Raw genomic sequence first — 22,134 nt, 5'->3', positions numbered from 1 at the left:
AATGGTCATCCTTAGAGATGGTCGTCCCCGATTTTCGGCGATAATGGAAACTGAGGACACCCGTCTCAGAAAAGACCAAATCCAAGCCCTTTGGTTGTGGGAAGCACCAACATTCGTAGAGCACTGGTCCCCCTGACATGCCAGGACACCAACTGGCACTCTAGGGGGCACTGCAGTAGACTTCAGAAATTGCTCCCAGGTGCATAGCTCCCTTACCTTGTGTGTTGAGCCCCCCCCTCCCCACAACTGTACACCACTACCATAGCCCTAAGGGGTGAAGGGGGGCACCTACATGTGGGTACAGTGGGTTTCGGGTGGGTTTTGAAGGACTCACATTTACCACCACAAGTTTAACAGGTAGGGGGGGATGGGCCTGGGTCCGCCTGCCTGAAGTGCACTGCACCCACTAAAACTGTTCCAGGGACCTGCATACTGCTGTTGTTATGGAGCTGGGTATGATATTTGAGGCTGGCATAGAGGCTGGAAAAAAATTTTTTTGAGGGTGGGAGGGGGTTGGTGACCACTTGGGGAGTAAGAGGAAGTCATCCCCAATTCCCTCCGGTGGTCATCTGGTCATTTAGGGCACATTTTTGTGGCTTGGTCATAAGAAAAAAAAAGGACCAGGTAAAGTCGTCCAAGTGTTCCTCAGGGACGCCCTTCTTTTTTCCATTATCGGTCGAGGACGCCCTTGTGTTAGGCACGCACCAGTCCCGCCTTAGCTACACCTCCGACACGCTCCCGAGAACTTTGGTTGTCCCCGCGACGGAAAGCAGTTGAGGACGCCCAAAGTCTGCTTTCTATTATGCCGATTTGGGCGACCCTGTGAGAAGGATGCCCATCTTGCGATTTGTGTCGAAAGATGGGCGTCCTTCCTTTTCGAAAATAAGCCTGTAAGTGCTCCTGCATCAACTCTGTATTATAAGAACATAAGCATTGCCATTCTGGGACGGACCGAAAGTTCATCAAGCCCAGTATCCTGTTTCCAATAGTGGCCAATCCAGGTCACAAGTACCTGGCAAGATCCCAAAACAGTACTAAGCATAACGCAGTAGCTGGATAATACAGGAACGCCCACTCTCCATCTATGGCATGCCCCCTCCCAAAAATTATGGGTTGGAGCCTGCAAACAGGCAAAATACTGCAAAACGCTTTAATGTGCATCTTCGTTAGCCTGTTAGCATGCGCTAACTAGGCATCAAGGGCTTAATGCCCTGTAGTAAACAGGTCCCATTGTTTCTATAAGAGGTGGTGGTGTATGTCTGCTCCATATAGTTTCAAGACTAGACAACAATTTTTATTAGCTTGGTCAAATGTAAAATGTTGCATTGTGGACACGGGGAAAATTTGTGTTGTTCTTTTGCAGAGCATTTGAAAGGAAGACTAGATGAATATGTAAAGCAGTGGAATGGCCTTGTAAAAGTGTTCCGAAATGAGAGGAGAGAAGGTTTAATTCAAGCAAGAAGCATTGGAGCAGAGAAATCTAAGCTCGGACAGGTAGAGAATATTTAAAATAAAATTCAAGATAACCTTAGTATAGTAGTTCATAACTATTTCTCATAAACTTTTTGGACTATGCAGTGTCATTTACAAATGTATTTCAAGTGATCTTATTTTCCATTTGAAGCAGTATATTTGCATCTGAACAGAAGATCTGCTGTGTGGCTGCCCAGCCAGCCATGCAGTGATTTACAGCATAATTCTTTGTGCCATTTAACCTCTGATAAGGCTGTTGGGAGTGGAAGAGTAGCCTAATGGTTAGTACAGTGGACTGAGAACCTGGTGAACTGGGTTTAATTCCCACTGTGACCCTGGGCTGAAATCTATGAATAATCATCTAGCATTCCGAAAAAAACTAAAAACTCACCTGTTCAAGAAGGCATACATACCCCACAGTATGTGGCATAAACACCGAATAATGAAATATGGCATTTTAATCATGAAACGGACAGTTTTCAACCCCGACGCATGATCACACCCTAACATTTTGTCTGAATCACCCCAACCTATTTACCGATACTTCTTTACTGTACTTGTCACTGTAATAATACCCCTATACTGTATTTGTTCACATCGTAGTCTGTAACCACCTCTCCAGAACTATGTAAGCCACTTTGAGCCTACTAATAAGTGGGAAAAGGTGGGATACAAATGTAATAAATAAATAAATACTTGTAAGCTCTCTAGGTACCAGCATATAATAAATGCAAAATGCTTTGGTTGTACCACAGAAAGGTAGTATATCAGGTCCATGACCAGGCTACACACGTTAATCAAATAGCATATGACCCTTTCAGTGTTAACATTTCCATTCTTGAGTTGATTTCTAACTTAAAATTATCAACTTGCATTGAAAATCAACTACACATGAGAAATTTCTTCATTTGCTTTTGAACTTTACTTTAATTCCGGTGTCAATGATTTGACAATGAGCAAATTGAGAAACTTGTGATGTGAGAGAGAGGCAAGACTAAGAAGGTGGGGCAAGGAAATTCATTAGCATAAATAGTAAGCTGTCCATGAATCTACTAATAAAAATAGTCAAACATGCCAATAGCAAAGGTACACTGTGAACCAGAATTATACAGGATTATCACAGTGAACTATTGAGACAGCTGGGAGTGGATTCCTAGGGTCATTTATATTCTGCGCATTCCCTGCTGTAAAAGCTTTCTCCGAGGACAAGTAGGCTGCTTGCTCTCACATATGGGTGACGTCTGACGGCAGCCCCAGGATCGGAATCGTCCTAGCAACAAAGCTTGCTAGAGCCCTCGCGCGCATGTGCGCGACCGTCTTCCCACCCGTAGCACGAATGTGCCCCAGTCTCTCTTTTTCCGCGGCTCAGTGCAGCTGTTTTCGGCTGTTCTGCGCCCCAGAGAGAGAGCCCTCACACCGTTTTCAACGGTTTTTCGCTGGTTTTCTTGTTTTTGAGCGAGTCGCTCGTGCCGTTTTCCCTTTTTTATGCCCTTCTTTTGGCACCATCGCGGATTTTGACCTCGTGGCCGCGATTTTTCCATCCATGACCTCGAAGATCGCCAGCGGCTTCAAGAAGTGCACGCAGTGCAGCCGGGCAATCTCAGACACTGATCCACATGCTTTGTGTATTTAGTGTCTTGGGGCTGGTCATCGCCCCGATGCTTGTACTCTGTGTCTTTGCCTAAAAAAGTGGACACAAGCGTCGAGATTAGCCCAGTGGGAGCGCCTGTTCTGAGCCGTGCCTGGTCCTTCGGCGTTGACGTTGGTAGCAGTACCAAGATTGTCGGAGACGGTATCGATGTCGGCACCGGAGACTGCATTGACGTCAGGAGTGCAGGTAATGGTTGTCCAGAGAACTTCTCACGCTGGCAGCAGTGAGCCATCGAGTGGGTCTCCACCTGCCTCAAGGACTCCTGTGGTACAGGCCCCCCAGGACCGACCTCTTTCAGACCCAGCCCTGAGGAGGCGTGTGGATTCCATGTCCTCGTCGGTACCGGGAGGTACCGGTGACGGGCTTCGTGCGGAGGCAAAGAAGCACCATCATCTGTCACCTTCCCGTCACGTTACTGAGAGCTCCGGGACACAGAAGGATTCAGCACCTGTGAAGCGTCGATGCCAGGAGGACCGCTCACCCTCCATACAAGAGTTGTCAATGCGCTCTTCTCTGGACAGCCTGGTACCGCCTCCGCACCCCAGGCAGATTCTGACTTCGTCGCCTGTACCGACCCCACAGCCTTGCTCGACAGACTCTTTAGACAAGCGCCTCCGAGCCATCCTTCCAGGGCTTCTGGAAGGGCTGCTGCGACCATCTGTTCCGGTACCAGTGGTGCTTGCACCGTCGTTACCGTTGAGAGATGCAGAGGTTGGTTCCCCGCCCGTGGTGCGGACTGCGACGCCGGTACCGCTTGCGGCATCGGCCTCGGCTGCCACCCAAACGGCGGTGTGGGAGTCTTCTTCTCGGCATCGCCATCGAGGACATGGCTCCTCGGCGTCGAGATGGGCCCGGCTTCAGACTGAAGTTAGAGAACTCATGTCCAATACCGAAGGGGAGGCCTCCTGGGAAGCAGAGGAAGAGCCAAGATATTTCTCTGATGAGGAGTCTTGTGGTCTTCCTTCTGATCCTACTCCTTCGCCAGAGAGAAAGCTTTCTCCCCCTGAGAGTCTGTCTTTCTCTTCCTTTGTCCGGGAAATGTCTACAGCCATTCCCTTCCCTGTGATTACTGAGGATGAGCCCAGGGCCGAGATGTTCGAGGTACTGGACTATCCTTCGCCACCTAAGGAATCGTCCACTGTTCCTCTGCATAATGTCCTGAAACAGACATTGCTGACAAACTGGGCGAAGCCATTATCTAATTCCTCCATTCCCAAGAAGATTGAGTCCCAGTATAGGATCCACGGTGACCCAGAGTTGATGAAGACCCAGTTGCCTCATGACTCTGGCATTGTGGATTCTGCTCTCAAGAGAGCCAAGAGTTCTCGGGATTACACCTCGGCGCCCCTGGGGCGGGAGTCTAGAACTCTAGACTCTTTGGGGAGGAAGGCCTATCATTCTGCTCGTGTCCAAGATTCAGTCGTACCAGCTCTACACGAGCATCCACTTGCGGAACAATGTGCGGCAGCTGGCAGACTTGGTCGATAAGCTCCCGTCGGAGCAGGCCAAGCCTTTTCAGGAGATGGCCAGGCAGCTGAAGGCGTGTCGCAAATTCCTGTCCAGGGGTGCTTACGACACTTTTGATGTTGCGTCTAGGGCCACTGCTCAAGGGATGGTGATGCGTAGACTCTCATGGCTGCGCGCCTCTTACTTGGAAAATTGAGTCCAGCAGCGGATTGCAGATCCTCCTTGCCGGGGGATAATATTTTTGGTGAGAAGGTCGAACAGGTGGTCGAGCAGCTCCACCAGCGGGACACTGCCTTCGACAAACTCTCCCACCGGGCGCCTTCAGCATCTACCTCATCAGGTAGATGTTTTTATGGGGGAAGGAGGAATGCTCCCTATGCTTCTAATAGGCGTAGGTACAATCCACCTTCCTGACAGCTTGCCCAGGCTAAGCCCCAGCGCGCTCGTTCACGTCAACAGCGTGCGCCTCAACAGACCCCTGCAGCTCCCCAGCAAAAGCAAGGGACGGGCTTTTGACTGGCTCCAGGCGAGCATAGCTGCTATAAAAGTGTCCATGCCGGATGATCTATCGGTCGGGGGGGGGGGGGGGTTAAATTTGTAACCTCCGATCGGTGGGTTCTTCAAATAGTCCGGCTAGGATACTCCCTCAATTTGATATCAACAGCTCCAAATTGCCCACCGGGAGCTCAGTCCTTCAGCTTCCAGCACAGGCAGGTACTTGCAGAGGAACTCTGCGCCATTCTCAGCGCCAATGCGGTCGAGCCCGTGCCACCGGGGCAGGTAGGGCTGGGATTCTATTCCAGGTACTTTCTTGTGCAAAAGAAAACAGGGGGGATGCGTCCCATCCTAGACCTAAGGGCCCTGAACAAATATCTGGTCCGAGAAAAGTTCAGGATGCTTTCCCTGGGCACCCTTCTTCCCATGATTCAGGAAAACGATTGGCTATGCTCTCTGGACTTGAAGGATGCTTATACTCACATCCCGATACTACCAGCTCACAGGCAGTATCTTTGAATCCGTCTGGGGACACGGCATTTTCAGTATTGTGTACTACCCTTTGGTCTCGCCTCTGCGCCCAGGGTGTTTACAAAATGCCTGGCGGTTGTAGCGGCGTCGCTGCGCAGATTGGGAGTGGGTGTGTTCCTTTATCTCGACGATTGGCTGGTGAAGAACACCTCGCAAGCAGGAGCTCTGCAGTCTATGCAGATGACTATTCAACTCCTGGAACTACTGGGGTTTGTGATAAATTATCCAAAGTCCCACCTTCTCCCAGTTCAGAGACTAGAATTCATAGGAGCTCTGCTGGACTCCCAGACTGCTCATGCCTACCTCCCTGAGGCGAGGGCAGACAACCTTCTGTCTCTTGTTTCCTGGGTCCGAGCGTCTTAGCAGATCACAGCTCGGCAGATGTTGAGATTGCTCGGCCACATGGCCTCCACAGTCCATGTGACTCCCATGGCCCGTCTTCACATGAGATCAGCTCAATGGACCCTAGCTTCCCAGTGGTTTCAAGCTGACGAGGATCTAGAGAATGCGATCCAGCTGTCCACCGGGTTTCTCCACTCCCTACATTGGTGGACAATTCGATCCAATTTGACCTTGGGACGTCCCTTTCAAATTCCTCAGCCACAAAAAGTGCTGACAACGGATGCGTCTCTCCTCGGATGGGGAGCCCATGTCGATGGGCTTCACACTCAAGGACGGTCCCTCCAGTAAAACGGTTTTCAGATCAATCTCCTGGAGTTGCAAACAGTCTGGAACGCTCTAAAGGCTTTCAGAGATCGACTGTCCAATCAAATTATTCAAATTCAGACAGACAATCAGGTTGCCATGTATTACATCAACAAGCAGGGGGGCACCGGATCTCGCCCCCTGTGTCAGGAAGCCGTCCAGATGTGGCTTTGGGCTTGCCGTCACGGCATGTTTCTCCAAGCCACTTATCTGGCAGGTGTAAACAACAGTCTGGCCGACAGGTTGAGCAGGATAATGCAACCTCATGAGTGGTCTCTCAACTCGAGAGTGGGTACGTCAGATCTTACAAGCACGGGGCACCCCCTTGGTCGATCTCTTTACTACTCAGACCAATCACAAGGTCCCTCAATTCTGTTCCAGACTTCAGGCCCACGACAGACTAACATCAGATGCCTTTCTCCTTTATTGGGGGAAGGGCCTCCTTTACGTGTATCCTCCCAAACCCTTGGTGGGGAAGACTTTGCTGAAACTCAAGCAGGATCGCGGGACCATGATTCTGATCACACCCTTCTGGCCGCGTCAGATCTGGTTCCCTCTTCTTCTGGAGTTGTCCTCCGAAGAACCGTGGAGATTGGAGTGTTTTCCAACCCTCATTGCTCAGAACGAGGGGGCGCTTCTGCATCCCAGCCTCCAGTCTCTGGCCCTCACGTCCTGGATGTTGAGAGCATAGACTTTGCCTCCTTGGGTCTGTCGGAGGGTGTCTCCCGAGTCCTGCTTGCTTCCAGGAAAGATTCCACTAAAAAGAGTTACTCTTTTAAATTGAGGAGGTTTGTCGTCACGTGTGACAGCAAGGCCCTAGATCCTCGTTCTTGTCCTACACAGATCCTGCTTTAATACCTTCTGCACTTGTCTGAGTCTGGTCTTAAGACCAACTCCATAAGAGTTCATCTTAGTGCAATTAGTGCTTATCATTACCGTGTAAAAGGTAAGCCTATCTCTGGACAGCCTTTAGTTGTTCGCTTCATGAGAGGTTTGCTTTTGTCAAAGCCCCCTGTCAAACCTCCACCAGTGTCCTGGGATCTCAATGTCGTTCTCACCCAGCTGATGAAACCTCCTTTTGAGCTACTGAATTCCTGCCATCTGAAGTACTTGACCTGGAAGGTCATTTTCTTGGTGGCTGTTACTTCTGGTACGGACTGTACCAGAGCCGGTGATGGGAGGCGGGACTGGTGGTTGGGAGGCGGGAAATACTGCTGGGCAGACTTATATGGTCTGTGCCCTGAAAAGGACAGGTACAAATTCAAGGTAAGGTATACACATATGAGTTTGTCATGGGCAGACTGGATGGACCATGCAGGTCTTTATCTGCCGTCATCTACTATGTTACTATGTTACTATGTAAAAGCTACGAGAATGGTAAGGGATATGCGTTACAAGACGTATGAGGAGAGACTTGATGACCTGAACATGTATACTCTGGAAGAAAGGAGAAACAGGGGTGATATGATACAGACGTTCAAATATTTGAAAAGTATTAATCCGCAAATGAACCTTTTCCGGAGGTGCGAAGGCGGTAGAACGAGAGGACATGAAATGAGATTGAAGGGGGGCAGACTCAAGAAAAATGTCAGGAAGTATTTTTTCACAGAGAGAGTAGTGGATGCTTGGAATGCCCTCCCACAGGAGGTGGTGGAAATGAAAACGGTAACAGAATTCAAACACGCGTGGGATAAACATAAAGGAATCCTGTTCAGAAGGAATTGATCCTAAGGAGCTTAGCAGAGATTGGGTGGCAGAGCCAGCCGGTGGTGGGAGGCGAGGATAGTGCTGGGCAGACTTATATGGTCTGTGCCAGAGCCAGTGGTGGGAGGCGGGGCTGGTGGTTGGGAGGCGGGGATAGTGCCTGGCAGACTTATACGGTCTGTGCCCTGAAGAGGACAGGTACAAATCAAAGTAGGGTATACACAAAAAGTAGCACATATGAGTTTGTCTTGTTGGGCAGACTGGATGGACCATGCAGGTCTTTTCATCTGCCATTTAGCCGCCCAGTCTCCCAGTCTCGTAAGGTAATTTTTCACAATCCTGTCGTGATTTAACGACTTTGAATAACTTTGTGTCATCAGCAAATTTAATTACCTCGCTAGTTACTCCCATCTCTAAATCATTTATAAATATATTAAAAAGCAGTGGTCCTAGCACAGACCCCTGAGGAGAGGGTGGTGGATGCTTGGAATGCCCTCCCGCGGGAGGTGGTGGAGATGAAAACGGTAACAGAATTCAAACATGCGTGGGATAAACATAAAGGAATCCTGTGCAGAAGGAAGGGATCCTCAGGAGCTTAGCCTAGAATGGGTGGCAGAGCTGGTGGTTGGGAGGCAGGGCTAGTGCTGGGCAGACTTATACGGTCTGTGCTAGGGCTGGTGGTTGGGAGGCGGGACTAGTGCTGGGCAGACTTATACGGTCTGTGCTAGGGCTGGTGGTTGGGAGGCGGGACTAGTGCTGGGCAGACTTATACGGTCTGTGCCAGGGCTGGTGGTTGGGCGGCGGGGATAGTGCTGGGCAGACTTATACGGTCTGTGCCGGGGCTGGTGGTGGGAGGCGGGACTGGTAGTTGGGAGGCGGGGATAGTGCTGGGCAGACTTATAGGGTCTGTGCCAGAGCTGGTGGTTGGGAGGTGGGGATAGGGCTGGCCAGACTTATACGGTCTGTGCACTGAAGAGGACAGTACAAATAAAAAAGTAGCACATATGAATTTATCTTCTTGGGCAGACTGGATGGACTGTGCAGGTCTTTTTCTGCCGTCATCTACTATGTTTACTTCAGCTTGTAGAGTCAGTGAGCTCCCAGCCTTGGTAGCCCATGCTCCATATACTAAATTTCATCATAACAGAGTAGTCCTTCGCACTAAGTTCTTGCCCAAGGTGGTGTCGGAGTTCCATCTGAACCAGTCAATTGTCTTGCCAACATTCTTTCCCCATCCTCATACCCACCCTGCTGAACGTCAGTTGCACACATTGGACTGCAAGCGAGCATTGGCCTTCTATCTGGAGCGGACAAGCCCATTCAGACAGTCGGCCCAAATGTTTGTTTCTTTTGATCCCAACAGAAGGGGAGTAGCTGTCGGGAAACGCACTATTTCAAATTGGCTAGCAGATTGCATATACTTCACTTACGCCCAAGCTGGGCTGACTCCTGAGGGTCATGTCACGGCTCATAGTGTTAGAGCCATGGCGGCGTCAGTGGCCATTTGAAGTCAGCCACTATTGAAGAGATTTGCAAGGCTGCGACGTGGTCATCTGGCCACACATTCACATCTCATTACTGCCTTCAGCAAGATACCCAACGCGACAGTCGGTTTGGGCAGTCGATGCTGAAGAATCTGTTTGGGGTCTTGAATCCAACTCCACCCCCCTAGGCCCATTTTTGTTCTGTTCCAGGCTGCACTCTCAGTTAGTTGTTATTTTTCAGGTCAATCTATGTTATGTGCTCGCCGTTTCGAGGCCCAATTGACCCTGGGGGCTAGGGATACCCATATGTGAGAACAAGCAGCCTGCTTGTCCTCGGAGAAAGCGAAGTTACTTACCTGTAGCAGGTATTCGCCAAGGACAGCAGGCTGATTGTTCTCACCAACCCGCCCACCTCCCCTTTGGAGTTGTGTCTTCCCTTGTCTTTGCTTGTAAATTGACTGAGGCACATTCGCGCTATGGGCGGGAAGACGGTCGCACATGCGCGGTGCGCGCACGTGCGCACGAGGGCTCTAGCTAGGAAGATTCCGATCCTGGGGCTGCCGTCGGACGTCACCCATATGTGAGAACAATCAGCCTGCTGTCCTCGGAGAATACCGGCTACAGGTAAGTAACTTCGCTTTATTGTCTACCAGGGCCAAGCTTAGGCAGGGGCGACAGGGGCGGTCGGACAGGGTCCCGTGCTTCTAGGGGCCCTGAATCTCTGGCACGTCTGTCTTCCTGTCTCCGAACACCTCCCTGCTCCATACCTTAATGTGCATCCACGTTTCAGTAGAGAGCTTCAGGCAACGATTTTCATATCCCATCAGCTGCCGAGCCCAGAGCCTCCTCGCTGCTGCATCCCGCCCCCTTTTGATGTCACTTCCTGCTTCCGCAAGGGTGGGATGCAGAAGCAAGGAAGCTCTGGGCTCGGCAGCTGACAGGATATGAAAATCAGTGCTCAGTGCTGCTGTCTGCCACTCTCTGCTGAAACGTGGTGGATGCACATCAAGGTATGGGGTGAGATGGGGTTCAGAGAGCTCTAAACCTCCTTTTGAAATCTGATAAAGTATGGCTTATGGTGGCAGGGGTGGGGGGCCCACTGAACTGGTCTGCACAGGGCCCCGCAATTGCTAAGACCGGCCCTGCCAACACCTGTCTGTTATATTTAAGTAGCTAGCATCTCTCCCTGGCAGTAGCTTCAGAGGGGTGAATTACAGAGTTTCTCTGCTCTGTTCTGTCCACTCCAGCATTACCAGGTTCACTCCTGTTCCCAGCAAGAAGAAGAGAGAGCTCTCAGATAACTGTCATATTTGATTAACCTGACACTGCCTATTCTCTGTGCTTGCTATATAATAGGTTATTTGACATAGTCATGGGAAGTGGATATCAATGAGAGATATTTAAGGAGGACAGTGTTGCATAGAGATGGAAAATGAGCTTCTCATTCTCCATTAAGTTACTTTTTTCTTAGGCTGTAAATATCGCTTATACAAATAAGCCACCTGTCAAAATGATTGTCCCTCAATGATTCTGTTCTCAAAATACTATTTATTTTTCCCAATTTAAGGTCCCTATTTATTAAGCAGCATGATGTCAGATTTTTGCCATAACACATGATAAAAATTAAGGCTGCATTTCGATTAAAACTTTTGCAGTTAAAAGCGGGGCATAGCCAGAAGTCCATTGGGGGGTACAGGGATGGACTGAGAGGACCACACATTTCCTCTCCCTCCTCCCCCCACATTAGATGTCAAAGGAGGGGAGAGAATGATAATGGACCTAGGGTGGATGAAGGGATAAAAAGAGAGGTGTTGGACTGGGGGTTGGGATTAGGAGAGAAGAAAGAGATAATGGACCTGAGAGAGGGCAGTGAAAGGAGAGAGAAAGATAATGGACCTGGGGTGGACAGGTAGCTGAAGCCTTGCCAGCTAAAGAAATCCGCTGCATGAGTCGCCCCCTTCCTTCCTCCTTATACTGCCTCAGGAATGAGGAAGTCAGTGGTATGCGTCCAGACATTGACACACTCCCTAAATTCGTATATGAACTGAGCATGCTCGGGGAGTGCTGGCATCGGTGGCTGGAGGCACTTCCTCGCTCCTGAGGCAGTACAAGAAGGAAGGGGGCCACTTTGGCAGTGGATTTTTTCAACTGGTGGTGCTTCAGAATCTCCTGAATGAGCATGAGAAATACCTGGAATGCATAACTGTTCTGAATTGTATACCTAGTGTACATGAATGAGCTTAATCCAAATAAAGAAACTGACATTGCACACTAGTATTCCTCAAAATGAAGCATTCTGTTGTAACAGCTTTAGCAAAAATTGAGGACCTTCATTCCTCATAGTGTAAGAATAATATATTTTATTCTAGTCTCCACCAATTATCTATAAGGTAATAAGATAAGGCTATGTAAGAAAAAGGGGAATTAAATATTATATTTGTTAAACTACATTAACCTGCACGGTAAGGTTTAAGGACATGTGCTCAGAACATAAAGACCATATATTTAACTTTAAAAAGGTTTATTTACAATACAGGTAGTGTAATAATATACAAGAGAAAGGCAGTTTTTTAAGAATCTTATCACAAGTGGAAATGTGCTTTCAAGTTAACAAGTCTGAATTATAATTATGCTTGATATGGTAACTCACTTTGATAGAAGTTGGTAGCTGGTTGGAGTGAAGAAGGAATCCTCTCTGCTAAAGAATTCTTTTGTTGCAAAGTTCTTTTCTGGAGCCTGGAGAAAATCATGTCAGGGTGTCTTTGAAGTCCAGCAGAGAGGCAGGAGGTAGGTCAAAAGAGAGAGCTCCCAAGAGAGCTGGGCATTTTATATTTTCTTGCTGGACCCCTAGGCTGAAGTCAGGAGGGGTGTACTTGATCCAGTGAAACTCTGGGATAGCTGAAAACTGGTTTCATCTAGTTTTGAGATGGAGCATGGTAACTGGTCCCATGTTTAATGACATCATCTGGACATCTGCTGGTCCATTGTGTGAGAGTGATTGAGCTTAGATGGGCTTAGTCTTTGTCTGAGAATAGGTGGAGGTAGTCTTTTGTTAGGTGCAGTCTCTGTGACTAATTCTTTGGATAGGTGTTCAGTGCTTTTTTTGTAGAAAAAAAGGTGCCGGTACTCATTATAGGCGGGGTCACCACATATGGCTCCACCCCTATGATAGCCACACCCCTTATACCAGCCATGGTTGCATATAAACAGACATCATGAAAATATACTAGTATAGGAGAAAAACAATAACTTGTGATTTTTTTTCATTATAAATCATTTCTGTAAGATGTTACAGATCCAGTATACCCAGTGCAAAATAAGACAGCAGATGTAAATTCTCAAATTGGACAAATTCCAAACACTAAATGAAAATAAAATGATTTTTTCTACCTTTGTTGTCTGGTGACTGTTTTCTATCCATACTGGTCCAAGTGTCTGATTCTGCTGCTCTCTATCTGTTCTCTTAACTCCGTTTCCAGGGCTTCCTTTCCATTTATTTCTTTACTTTCCTCCTTTATTCTTCCATGTACAGCATTTCTCCTCTCTCCCTGCCAACCTCTCCATCCATCCATGTCCAGCAATTCTCCTCTATCTCCTGCTCTGCTCTCCTCTCCATCCATTTCCAGCATTTCTCCTTCCTCCCCTGCCATCTCATCCATGTGCATCTCCTTCCTATCTTCCCTCCCCTCCATCCATTTCCAGCATGTCTCCTCTCTCCCCTGCCCTCCCCTCCCATGTCCAGTGATTCTCTTCCCTCCCCTGCCCTCCCCTCCTCTCCTGTCCAAGTCCAGCAATTCTCTCTTCCCTGCCTTCCCCTTCCATCCATGTCCAGCAATTCTCCATTCTCCTCTCTCCTCTGCCCAACAATTCTCCATTCTCCTCTCTCCCCTGCCCTGCCATCCCATCCAATCCATGTCCAGAATGATTCTCCTCTCTCCCCTCCCCTCCATGTCCAGCGATTCTCCTCTCTCCCCTGCCGACCTCTCCTATCCCCTCCTATCCAAGTCCAGCAATTCTCTCTTCCCTGCCTTCCCCTCCCATCCATGTCCAGCAATTCTCCATTCTCCTCTCTCCCCTGCCCAGCAATTCTCCATTCTCCTCTCTCCCCTGCCCTCCCATCCAATCCATGTCCAGAATGATTCTCCTCCCTCCCCTCCATGTCCAGCGATTCTCTTTTGCCCCCCTATACTCCCCCTCCCTTCCATGTCCAGTGACTCGCCTCAGCCTCCACTTGCCCACACACACACACCCTCAGCCCCACTTGCCCACACACACACATCCCCAGCCCCACTTGCCCACACACACACACCCCCAGCCCCACTTGCCCACACACACACATCCCCAGCCCCACTTGCCCACACACACAACCCCAGCCCCACTTGCCCACCCTCCCCTGCCCGCTCCCTTCCCGTTTGCTCTTGGCTGTGTTCCCTGCCTTACAAAACTTTTCTTTTTTACTGAAGTCGCGAACCGGCAGCCTGAAGACTGAAGAAAGCAAACAGCAGGCAGATTCGCCTTGTTGCATCGCGTCGCTTCGTTTCCCTGCATTCTCAGTGCGTTCCGCCCTCGAGGAAAGGAAATGACATCAGAGGAGGGTGGGTCGTGCTGAGAATGCAGGGAAATGAAGCGACGCAATGCAATGCAAGGAAGGAGGTGAGCCTGCCTGCTGTTTGCTGTCTTCAGGCTGCCGGTTCGCGACTTTGGTAAAAAAAGAAAAATTTTACACAAAAAAAGCACTGGGTGTTGATGGGCTTAGGTAACCACCCAGCTAGTTCTTGTTCTCATTAGTTTTCCAGGGGCAGGGCCCTGCCAACACGGTAAGCGGGGTAAGCACCGAAGAGGGGCGCCTGCTTTCAAGGGCGCCGCGCTTACCCCACTTACCGTGACTCCCGACAAAATCTGCCGCCGCTGCTGTTGAGGACCAAGACCTACTAGGCTGATCCGCTGCTGCCACCGGCGCCGCGTCTTTCCACAGCCAGCATAAGAAGAAAAGAAGCGCGGGGCCGCAGCACCTTCAGACATGCGCTGTCGGCTCTGCCGGTTCTCTGCCCCTGACGTCAATTTCCCGTTCCGGGGGCAGAGGACCGGCAGAGCCGACAGCGCAAGTCTGAAGGCTGCTGCGGCCCCAAGCTTCTTTTTCTTCTTATGTCAGCACCTTCCTCTGCCAGGTACTGTCTTCAGTGTTCCCAGAAGTTCTACATCTGCCAGATTTGTCAGGAGAAAGTAAATCGGATTTATGGTGTTTAACAGAGGTCAAATTAAATTGATTTTCAGCTTTTGTAGACTGCATTATTTAAATCCCACCCTTCCAAGTATCATTTGTCATGGACCTGGAACATTTTTGAACTTGCTTCCATTTCCCCATTGCAGATACAGTGTAAGGTGACGGCTTCTGCCGGCTCTGAGCCGATATCTTTAGAAAATTACCACCAGTGATAGTACATGGCAGGAGTGCAATGTTGTGGGATAACAGCAGGGAAAATAGGTTAAGTTCAAACTTGTGAACCTTATTAACAAAGCATTTGTGTACTGTCCATAGATTTGAAGCACTTTTCAAAATCTGCCTTATTAAAAATTACTTCTCCAATATTACAGAGAATTTTCAGTAGGGCAGGTGCCAGACCCATGGTTAGCTTGTCCTCAACTCATGGTGCTGATAGATGGACAAATGGCTTTAACCACTGTATTAGTGTGATCAAGGTGCAGTATTCTGCTAGCGTGTAGAATTTTCAGCCCTTTTTGGTGGTGGTTTTTTTTTGCTTGTTTGTTTCACTAGGTTGTGTACTGGTGTTTTAGAGCCCGGTGTAATTACAGTGCTGCCTTTCCACGCATAAGGTTGTAGCTCATCCTGTCCTTGGAATTAGTGCTGTTATGGTTTGGTGAGGTTATGAGTGTGTTTTTGCAGAAGTTTGTGTATAGTGTTTTGCAGTTGAGCAATTGTGGTTAGTATGTGCTTTGAGCAACCACTTTATTCTTTGACATCCATGCGCCTTGAAGCCTCGCTCGCGGATGTGGATCACATTGCCAGGCAGGTCTGGGGGGGGGGGGGCGCGCCAACTGATAGTCTGCACGGGGGTGCCAACTGATAGTCTGCAGGGGACGCCAGAGACCCTAGGCATGGCCCTGTCCAGGGGGAAGGGGAAAGTAAAATGAAAGCCAGACCAGTTTATCTGATTCTGTCCCAATAAGTCTTTAAAGCTGTATTTTTATATTGGTATCTGATCCAGCAAAATCAATAACTCATATTTGGTACAATAGGTCTTCATCAAGTAAGGAAAAAACCCTTGCTCTTTCTTATTTGGCCTCCTGGTATCCATGAGGCAAGATGCTATTCTCCAATCCCCATGGAGCAGCATGTTGGAGTCTGGTTTCTGGAAAGATAGCCCACCTCCAGCAGGACCCACATTAGTGTTCCAACCCTACCCTCCTCCCTCAGAGTAACACAATAAATGGCAGCAGATAAGGACCTGCCCAGTCCATCCAGTCTGCCTAATAGTCACATTCATTATCAATTCATGATTGAAACAACAATCCAAACATATTAACTATCAACATTGTACTCACTAAGTTCCACTTTAGGATGTATTCCTCTCCCCCACTGAGATATACAGCATGAATGTGATATAAAATACTCATACTTGATCCTGATCTATCTTTGCCATTTTTGGGACTAACAATGGATATTTCTCCTTGTCTCAGGTATTAGTCCTGAGGGACCAGCTGCAGTAGTGCTGCCAAGCAGAAGCTTTAGTTTTCATTGCAGCACAAGATCGTGTGACGTGTACTTTTTAATACCGTGTCTAGTGCCACTGCTAGGGCAGTGCATTACCAATATTTAAAAGGATCACATCTGTTTGTGCTGTTGTGGCACAGCAGAAAAGAATTCTGTGCTCTTTATAGGAGTGAACGAAAAGCGGGTTCCTACAGTTGCTCTTAGGACTAATAGCCAATTTTGTGTAAGGCGTTGAGATAGAAATCAGGACATCTAGTTCCAGATGTTCACCATTCCCATAGTATTTTACAAAAGGTTCTTCTGAACGCAGCCTTTTTTTTTACAGTATGTATAAATATGTTGGCAAATACACATGTATTTACCAGCACGTATACTGGAAGCGTCAGTTTCAAAAACCTACATGTGCTTCCATATGGAAGTGCTAATGTTTGCTACTTCCATGTGTAATCCCCCATTATATGGGGATTACTGAGTGGCATTGGCTTTTCCTTGGAGTCACTGAGGGGAGAGCGTAGGATATCCCTGGGTGGGAGGGAAGCCCAGGTAAAAGGGAGTGTTGTTGAAATAACTGCAGAAAGAAAGTGGGTTTGTTAAATGATTAATGTAAGGGGTGGAGTTTTGAGGTAATATGGACCCTTACTTGTGGGAGCAAGGGGTCTTGGGTTGCCTGTATCTCTGCCGGGAACCTTGGAGGAGAGGGAGATCCCAAAGTGGCTAAATAAACTCAGGCTGAATTGAGGAATATGTGCTGCCCCTAACAGTGGCAACTGTGATGGTGTGAGAACTTAGGGTGGGTAAGGGAAACCCAGCCTGAAAGCAGGAATCAGGACAGGGAAGCCTGTTCAAGACCAGGTTGCAGCTCAAGAACTGCATCTCTGGAAGAAGAACAGCCTAAAGTGTGTGTGTGCCTGAGGGAAGTGGGTTGTGAACAAAGACATTCAGGAGCAGCCTTGGATTATTACCAGCCTCTGGGATGGGCAAAGGACAGGAGGTCTTGAAAATGTGTAATTCCTTAGAGTCAGCAGCAGATGAATCCAGAGACTAGTGGGTTGTGTCCATCTGCCAGCAGGTGGAGATACAGAGCACCGAACTGATGTGCTATATGGGACGTCATACTCCTAGCTCAGTCAGTATTCTCTATCTCCAGCAGGCGGATGGACATTTCCCATGCTTTTGGCTTCTTAACTTCTGGCTCCTGTTCTGGCAGTAGTTCAGTGTAGCCTAGGGGTGCATGGCTGTGTGGTGCCACCTTTAGGGGGTATATCTGTTCACCTCAAGTTCCTTTCCCAACCCTGCTCCTCTCTCTTGCCTTTCCTCCTTTCACCTTCCCCGTTAAAAAAAAAAAAAAAAGCAGTCAGTGTTCAGTTCCTGGCTGTATCACCTACTTGCGTTGGAGGTTTCTGATATTCAGATTTTGGGCACAAGAGAGTAGTGGAAGTTCTTTGCAGCAACTGTCACTGACCTTCGCGGATGCCACGTCAGCGAGTGCTGGGTGAGTGTTGTTATTTGCAGCTTCCCATGTCAGGCCTTGTTTGTGTAAAAAAAAAAAAAAAAAATCAAACGGCATGGCCACAGAATTGGTTAAGCTGATTCAATCAGCGGATTCGATCGGGGAGTCTGTTGGGGAGGGGTTGCTGGTCCTGTTCTCCCCGGAGTTTGTTTTATTGTTACATAAAGCATATTTGCTCAAACAATCTGGTCAGGCTGCCTGTCCTAGTTTTGGGGCTTCTCTGGATCAGATCTTGCTGAGCACTGCTCCACTGGTCTCTGTGGACCCTGCCCTAAAGAGGCAACGTTGTGCCTCCGTTTCTGAAGGGAGGTGTCCCTGGCCCCCCTATCTCCTCCATGGTCAGAGACTGGTTTTTCGGGGACCTAGGCTGTCACCCAAGCACAGCTGGAGTTGGAGGACAGTGAGCTTCTGCAGGAGGCAGCTCTATAGCGGTGAGGGTGTTCCATAAGGAAGAACTTCCTTCCTTTATTCTTAAGATCTGCAAGCTCTCAATATTGAATCCTTGGACTCTGCCACTCCTTCGACCTCTAACCCTAAGATGGCCAGCACTCGAAAACCGCCGAGATCATTTCCAGTGCATGCACGAGATCATATCTGCTCAATGGGAGACAAAGTGGTAACCAAGGCTATGGCTAGGCTTTATCCTTTGGCCCCAGCGGAGCTGGATAAGATTCGGCTGCCAAAAGTGGATGCCTTGGTGACAGCGGTCACCAAGAAGACCACCCTTCCAGTAGAGGGAGGGGTGGCACTAAAGGATGTTCAGGATAGAAAGCTTGAGGTGTCTCTCTTAAACTGTCCTTTTATATGTCAGAACTATCTTTGCAGGCTATCTGTAGCTTTTATGCTGCTCGGGCCTGCCTTAGTTGGGTACAGCAGTTTGATGATGACCTTCAGACCTCTGAGGTTTCACTTCCTTGTCAATTGCTAGATGTGGAATCGGGACTGGCATATCTGGTGGATTCATTGTATGAGTGATATGCCCTTCGACTAAGCAAATGTCTCTGGCAGTCACCACTAGGCGATTATTATGGCTGCGCGACTGGGTAGCAGACTTCCCTTCTAAACAGTGGCTAGTGAAGTTGCCTTTCAAGGGCAAACTGTTGTTTGGAGGGGACCTAGACAAGTTGGGTAAGGATCTGGGCGATTCCAAATCTCCGCACTTGCCAGAGGATAAGGCTAAGCCTTCCCCTTGGTCCAGTTCCTCGTGCTTCCAGTTTTGGGACACGCGCCAGTACCAATCAGGGCAGTAAGCTATAGCCCTGCGGTCTCTTTATTCCAATAAACAATCCTTTCGGGCTAAGTGGACCCCAGCATCCGCATCTCGGCATTCCTCTAGTTCCCATCCGGCCCAATGATGGGGCGCGGGGTCCCTCCTGGGCTCTGATTCGGGGACAGCTGTCCCTGTTTCTCGAGGGGTGGACCTGCATCATTACAGATCAGTGGGCCCTAGACATTTTATTTCAGATGGTTAGAATTTGCAGTTCCTGTCGCAGATTATTTCTTGGAATCCCTGTGTGATGACCCAGGAGAGCGGCCAGGCAACTTTGCAAGTCATCGCAGTGTTACAATCGTTGGGATGGATCAACTTTCTCAAAAGTTCTAGAATATCTGGGGGTCCGTTTCAACACATCTCAGGGCAGGGTGTTCTTGCCAGAACACTGGTGTGTCAAGTTACAGATGCAGATCAGAGCTCTGCTTCAGTGTCCCCATCCTTGTTTTGGGGATTAGATTCAGACTCTGGGATTGATGGCAGCGACCTTGGAAGTTGTACCGAGGGCTCGAGCACACATGCGTCCATTGCAGCAGTCTCTCTTGAGCCGTTGGTCCCTGGTGTCCCAAGATTAAGATCTCACTCTGTTGGACAGGCACAGCACGCAGTAGTGGCTGCAAAAGTCATCTCTTCAGCGCAGTCTCCCACTAGCGACCCCCCTGTGAACAGTCATCACGACAAATGCGAGCCTCTTGGGGTGGGGGGGCTAACTGTCTGGGCCGTGTGACCCAGGGCATTTGGTCTTCAGAGGAGGCACAGTGGTTGATTGGCTGGAGCTTCGAGCAGTCTGATTGGCTCTATTGGAGTTTCTTTTTTTTGGTGACGGTCAAACTAGTTCGGGTTCTCTCTGACAACATGACAGTGGTAGCCTACTTCAGCTGTCAAGGGGGCACACACAGTGCGGCTCTAGCGCATGAAGCTCAGTGGGCGGAAGCACATTTACATCTGATATCGGCAGCACATATAGCGGGATTTCAGAATATTCAGGCGGATTATCTGAGCAGGCATATGTTGGACTAGGGGGAATGGGATCTGGTGGAGTCAGTATTTTGACTGATCACCTGCAAGTGGGGAACGCCGACCGTGGATCTTATGGTGACTCGGTGCAATTCCAAGGCTCCGTGATTCTTCAACAGAAAGAGGGAGTACAGCGCAGAGGGCATTGATGCGCTTGTCCAGCCCTGGCCGGTGGGCGTTCTTTTGTACGTGTGCAGAGGTCTCCACAGAGTTCTACGACATCCAGGTGGGGTGATTCTTACAACGCCGGATTGGCCTCGTCACCCTTGGTATTCAGATCTCGTTCACTTGAAAGCAGACAAGCCGTTTCCGCTGTTCCCTCTTCCTGGCCTGCTAGTTCAGGGTCCAGTTCAAATGGAGGATATCTCCCGCTTTACATAAGCCGTGGCGTATGCACAGATTTGGTGGATTTTTGAGTTCTGGTGTGCAGATATGGCATTCCCTCCATTTCAGGCATCTCTTCCATGCATTTATTTATTCATTTGTTCTTTCAATTTATAATACACAAGCATAAACTTGTTACATGCAACTTATGGGAAAATACAGCATATTCTCTTATACAGAGTAAGAAAAGAAAAAAGTTATTAAGAAACTACATAGCAGCGCATTTATCCCTTCCTTAGACCACCAATAGCGGGAGAGTGACTAGTAAGAGGAAAAAAAATCAATAGGTGTATAATTAATAAGTAAAGCCCAAGCCAGTTACCCACAGCTACATTTCCATGTACAGCTAATTAAGCAGATGTTACATTCCCAGTCACCCTCTTCAGGTCTATGAAAGCTCTAAGCTGGTCTGGTACAAAGAAAACCTATTTTACTCCCAAATATCGCACTATACATTTACAGGGATAGGCTAGAAAAAAAGTAGCCCCCAAAGTCTTTACTTCTTCTCTCATGTCCAGAAAACTTTTTCATCTATCTTTAGTGGATCTGGTAACATCCGGAAATATCCACAACTGCATAACTTTTGACGGGCATTCTTAAAGTATAATTTCAAAATCACATTGAAATCTTGCCCTGTTAGTAACTTCTGATAACGAATCTTCTAAAATCAAGGAAATGTCTCTTAAGTCATTAGATTTTTCTTCCTCTTGGGCCTGTTCTAGATCTTCAGGAGACCCTCCTAACTTCTTCTTCTTCATAGGAAGGAAGTATATCTTAACTAGGAAAAAAGGCCCGTTTCTGAACGCAATGAAACGGGCGCTAGCAAGGTTCTGTAATGGTAATTTTGTTTTTAAGGGAACTGTTAGGAGAGAGTGTGTGTGAGAGAGAGAGAGTGTGAGTGAGTGTGTGATTGAGACAGAGCCAGAGTGTGTGTCTGTCTGAGTGAGTGTAGTGTGTCCTGTCCCCTGGCGTCCTCTCCTGTCCACATCGAGCAATCTGTTCTCTCCCCCTGGTCTCCCCTCCTCTCCATATGTCTCTGTATGTTTCCTTTCACCCATATAGAGTGTCCCCCTCCCTGTCTCTCTGCCCTCTGAGTTGTAGGCCCTCCTCCCTGTCCCCTATGAATTGTAGGCGTCCCCTCCCTCCCTCCCTTCCTCCCTTTCTCTCCCTCCGTCTCCCTCTGTGGTCTTTGATTTCCAGGGCCCCTCCCTCCCTCTTCCTCTGTGTCCTCTGATTTCCAGGCCCCCTCCCTCCGTCCCTCTGAGAACAACACCCCCTCCCCCCCCTGGTCACTGACTCCCCCCCACCCCGAGGTCACCACTCACCGCAGTCCTTCAATGTTTGCAGAACCCCGGCAACTGCAACCCTTCCCACCCACACAAACACAGGGTCGCAAGGCACTCGCTCCCCCCCCCCCCCCACCGGAGGCCGCCACTCACCCCCCGAGGTCGACGGAGGCAGGCTTTAAAGTAATGCCAGCTGAGAGGAAGATAAGCACAGTACAGCAGCCTCGCGTTCCGCTTTCCCCTTCTCTCTCTGCGAAACAGGAAATGAGGGCGGGACGCAGAGAGAGAAGGGGAAAGCTGAACGCGAGGCTGCTGTGCTGTGCTTCTCTTCCTGTCAGCTGGCATTACTTTAAAGCGCTGCCTCCGCCGACCTCGGGGAGTGAGTGGCGGCCTCCGGGGGGGGGGGGGGGGGCGCGGGAGCGAC

General features: G+C 49.0%; 1 protein-coding gene across 2 annotated transcripts in view; it reads left to right on the top strand.

Annotated features, from left to right (window-relative positions):
- Positions 1–22,134, top strand: part of GALNT7 (polypeptide N-acetylgalactosaminyltransferase 7) — a 376,325-nt gene that overhangs the window by 233,632 nt on the left and 120,559 nt on the right. For both annotated transcript variants that reach the window (XM_030191545.1, XM_030191546.1), the window contains exon 4: positions 1,364–1,494. In XM_030191545.1, the coding sequence (XP_030047405.1) occupies positions 1,364–1,494 (131 nt within the window). The remainder of the gene's footprint in view (positions 1–1,363; positions 1,495–22,134) is intronic.

This window comes from Microcaecilia unicolor, chromosome 2 (assembly GCF_901765095.1).
Source record: "Microcaecilia unicolor chromosome 2, aMicUni1.1, whole genome shotgun sequence".
NCBI lineage: Eukaryota > Metazoa > Chordata > Amphibia > Gymnophiona > Siphonopidae > Microcaecilia > Microcaecilia unicolor.
The sequence above is the reverse complement of the archived record's forward strand: the minus strand, read 5'-3'. Positions and strand labels throughout refer to the sequence as shown.